General features: G+C 30.6%; 1 protein-coding gene across 2 annotated transcripts in view; it reads right to left on the bottom strand.

Annotated features, from left to right (window-relative positions):
- RAPH1 (Ras association (RalGDS/AF-6) and pleckstrin homology domains 1) overlaps nt 1-1893 on the bottom strand; it is a 45454-nt gene extending 43561 nt beyond the window's left edge. For both annotated transcript variants that reach the window (XM_014546098.1, XM_014546097.1), the window contains exon 1: nt 1774-1893. In XM_014546098.1, coding sequence (XP_014401584.1) covers nt 1774-1893 — 120 coding nt within the window. The remainder of the gene's footprint in view (nt 1-1773) is intronic.
- Between the last annotated feature and the right edge of the window lie 2212 nt (nt 1894-4105).

The raw sequence follows: 4105 nt of genomic DNA, 5'->3' as shown, positions 1-4105 counted from the left end.
AATATGAAAAAAGCTATATGCTATATGTACCTTCCAGAAAAACGCAAATACACACAAATTTTACAAATGATTTCAGAAGAGTCACCAACCACTTAAAACTTAAACCTGACTTAATATAAAATTGAAAATCCCATTAACATTGTATGTGTGATATAGGCACACAGATGACACATTGTAGAGAACTAAAATAATAAATTAAAAAACTTGAAGTTTAGCCACTAACTTAGTAAAAGTTTTTGAAACTTTCTGAAGTGTTAAAAACGCAACTGTTAGCAGTGAGCCACATTACACAAGAGTTTTTTAAAATCTTTCTCTCTAATGACAGATTTGTATAATAAAAAGAACAGTCACAGCGCTAGTTAGGAGCCAACTTTTGTGGTGAGTGGCTCTTTACATTTAGAAATCTGGGGATTTAAAATATAAAGAAGAATAAAAGGCACTGAACCAGTAGAAGCCCATCTGAAATGGAGTAGCATGGAGTACTGCTCCACCTAGAGCAGCTGGAGTGATATCTACCTGTCTTTTCTCTTTTTGGCTCCCTTCCCAAATATGAGTAATAAAACCATACAGTCAAAGCAACCCCACACGTGTCAGCTGGCACATATTATCATTTTCGATTTCCTTTATTTTGCTTCCTCATTCCTTTTTCTCCTCCGCATAGAAATGCATAGCCTAGTCATCATCTCTACACCAAAATCACCTTTTTAAAAAATTTAAGAATTAAACTGAAATGGTTTCACAATTACAGATATAAGAAAGACCTTTCTCTCAACAAGTATTTTATTTCTCCTGATTGGAGATGAAGGGAATGATTCTTTTGAGATCCTAGTAGAAGTGAAAGCATTCTCCTGAAAATTGAACATTAACAGACTATGGTCACAAACATATCTGCTTTTCAAAACGATCCATCTTAGAATTACTCTTAGAATTATGTGAAGAGTTTATCAGTTTCAATTACAGACTGTTACAGAAAGGAACAAACCAGTACTTTAAGTTTCCAGCTTACTACCTACTTTTTTACTAGTTAAGGAATCTCAAATTTAAGCAATTTTACATAAAAGTTCTTCCCAGAGATATTAAGGATGAATGAAAATAATTTTTGTTCTAATGTTCTCAATGATAAAAAGTTAAAGTTGTTTTAATAAACATAACCATCTTTATATATTGAATATACTATATCAACTGGGGTAGTAACAGAATACCCTTTTATTATAAAAGTGACCTGGTTTAGAGGATAAGGTCATTCTTTAAATAAAAAGAATATATAAAACAAAAAACTCATGATACAAGAAAATAAATAAAAAGGCTTTTCCACTGTTTTAAAATGCAGCTGGGAATGAAATTTTGTCAATACTCTGCAATCATATAATAGAAAATATTTTCATGTGTGAAGATATTATTTATTTATGCTGTATTCAAAAATTCACTAAATTATGAAATAGGATGTGCTAAAATTTAGACTTTAAAATTTTAGGCTTTAAAGCTTTCTAGCCAGCAATCTCAATTTATGAAAGAGATTGTAAGTAATCCCTGTAGATAAACAGAACCTCAGTCAGTCACAAGTATATTTTAAAACTCCTTCAAATAACCAGAGAAGATAATATCTTGTCCTATAGCATTCATTTACTTGTTAATGTTTTGGACGTTTTATTTTTATAGCAATATTTTAAAATGTAACCTTTATCCACCATATCCTTATGATTATACTGTAAACTTTTAGCACACGGTGATGACTTAAAATCCTCAACCAGTTTTCCAAGCACTATTTCTAACCTGAGTGAGTTTGTCTAGCTCCCCCAGCCAGGCTCCAAACATTTTGTCCAGATCTTGATCTTCTTTGTCACTGTCTTCTTCAGCACCATGGTCAATTTCTTCATCTGATAGCTGCTCCATCTGAAACAGACATTTGTGTAGAATAGTTACAGGATAAACTTGAAAAAGTATGCAGTATATTTTCTGATATATACTACAACTCTCTGGAGTCAAACCTTCAAAACTAGTAAGTAAATTAAAAGTGATGACTGGAAACAGGGTTGACAACTGAGTAGAAAGGAGTCATTAAGTCTCAAATTTTAGAAAAATGTGAAAGAATGAGCAGTATCAAATTATGACCAGAATCACAAGTAGCAATAATTTAAAAATTGCAGATGACTCCCATTAATTAGAGGATATGACAGCAGATCAGTTCTCTTCACTAATAGATTCTAAAATACCCCAAACACCACTGTGAAAAATTCCAGAAGACTGTAATGCAGCAACTTACCTTATTTATTTTGTAAAAATCTGTTTAGATATAAATATGCATGTATCTTGCAAAAGCTTAGTCCCATAAGCAATTCATAGAAAAGACAAAACAAAATTTTAAGTCTAATTTAGTCTGTTGAATTTATCCTATTCTCATTTTCTACCTCATCTATCTTTTACCTTATTTCCTCATTAGTTCCTACAAAATCCAAGGAACTAAAATTGAAATAAAAAACAAACAAAATTAAATTCATTTAATTTTAATAAATCATATATGAAATTTCCCGTATGTGTGACTTAATTATAAGTCCCTTGAATAAAAAGACATTTCCTTCTTCCCATTAATAAAATAATGTGATATCTGACATGGAACTTGCATATTATTTTGTGAAGAGAGGAAAAGATTACACAAAACAAAATAAGATCAATGACTGACCAGTCCTTAAAATACTTACAGTCTTTAAAATAAGATTAATCTAATTTTAAAAAATATTTCAATATTAATAGCTCTGAGAAATCTTCAGTAAAGCTTAGCTTTGCTTAAAACAACGTGTCCTACATATTCTAAATTTATCTGACCACAAATCCTTTTCCTTCAACTAAAATACCTATTATATTTACCAGGGACATAATGAATATCATCATTGTACATTCCATACTCTTGACTCACATTTCTGAAACACACACTTTGTTCTAGTGAATCTAGGCAACATTTGTAATACAACCTGTCAATTGAATTAAAAATTCCTCAGAACTTAAAGATATCCTTAATCTCAAATAAGAATTTGCACACATCTTGCACCTCCAAAGCAGCAATCAACAAAATTGCCTCTGTGATACTTAAATAAGGTTATGAGATAAGCAAAGAATCTAATTAGCTGATGAGATGTCATGAAGTTCAAATTTAAACCTATTTCATTATATAAAAATTTTCAGAAAGGGTCAAATAATGTTGCAAAACCAAACTAAACTTAGTTCTAACAATGTTAAAAATCAGACCATATCTCATTTAATCACTGAAGGGAAACAATTTTCTTAAGCTTAATAACAAAGGATAACAGCTTATCAATATCTCTAATAGAAACTGATCATTTTGATTTCTTACCTTCACGCTCTAAGCATGTATTAATTTGGGCATTCTACCTTGACAAAAGAAAAGACATCCACTAATTTTCCAATTCATAAATGTGGCTCTTGATTTGGTTTTTATAATTTACTTGTGTTAATACTATTTCTAAGATTTTTACTCATTACTAAATTATCCACAGATCAATCTCAATTGATATAATTCTTCATTAAGTTATCTACCCATGAAAAACAAAATGTTAGTACAAAGAAAAACCTCATCTGATCAGGTGACTTACTCAAGTAATAGTTGCTTGTTTGTAGTAATACCCAGTCTTCATAAGGAGGGCCAACAAGCAACAGAACTGGGAAGATAAGAGTCAACTTCCTCTTCCTCCCTAATTTTCAAAACTAAACACACTGGAATAACTCAGAAGCTAAATATTCTAGAGAAAATCTGCTTTGAGATAATGATAATGCACTTTCTTTCTGAGTTCACACTCTAATTGCCCCCAAGGAACTGGGGGGAAAAAAAAAAGAAGAAACAATAGGAATATAATTTTACAGCACACAAAATAGTTCAAAATGAGTATGAGTATTTTAAGTTATCACAAAACCAAATAGAATTAGAGATTCCACATCAAAGTCTGCAGTGTTTTGTGAGTTTATTATTATTCAAACCCAATAATTATTTGGATTTTAAAAATCTAACTATTTTCATTAATAGTTTTATTTTTATCTAGACTATAGACTCAAGAAGAGTAAAATATGGATAGGAAACAATGACAGAGAGTCA

This window comes from Myotis brandtii, unplaced genomic scaffold (assembly GCF_000412655.1).
Source record: "Myotis brandtii unplaced genomic scaffold, ASM41265v1 scaffold43, whole genome shotgun sequence".
NCBI lineage: Eukaryota > Metazoa > Chordata > Mammalia > Chiroptera > Vespertilionidae > Myotis > Myotis brandtii.
Note: the sequence above shows the minus strand (reverse complement) of the source record. Positions and strands in the feature narration are given on the sequence as shown.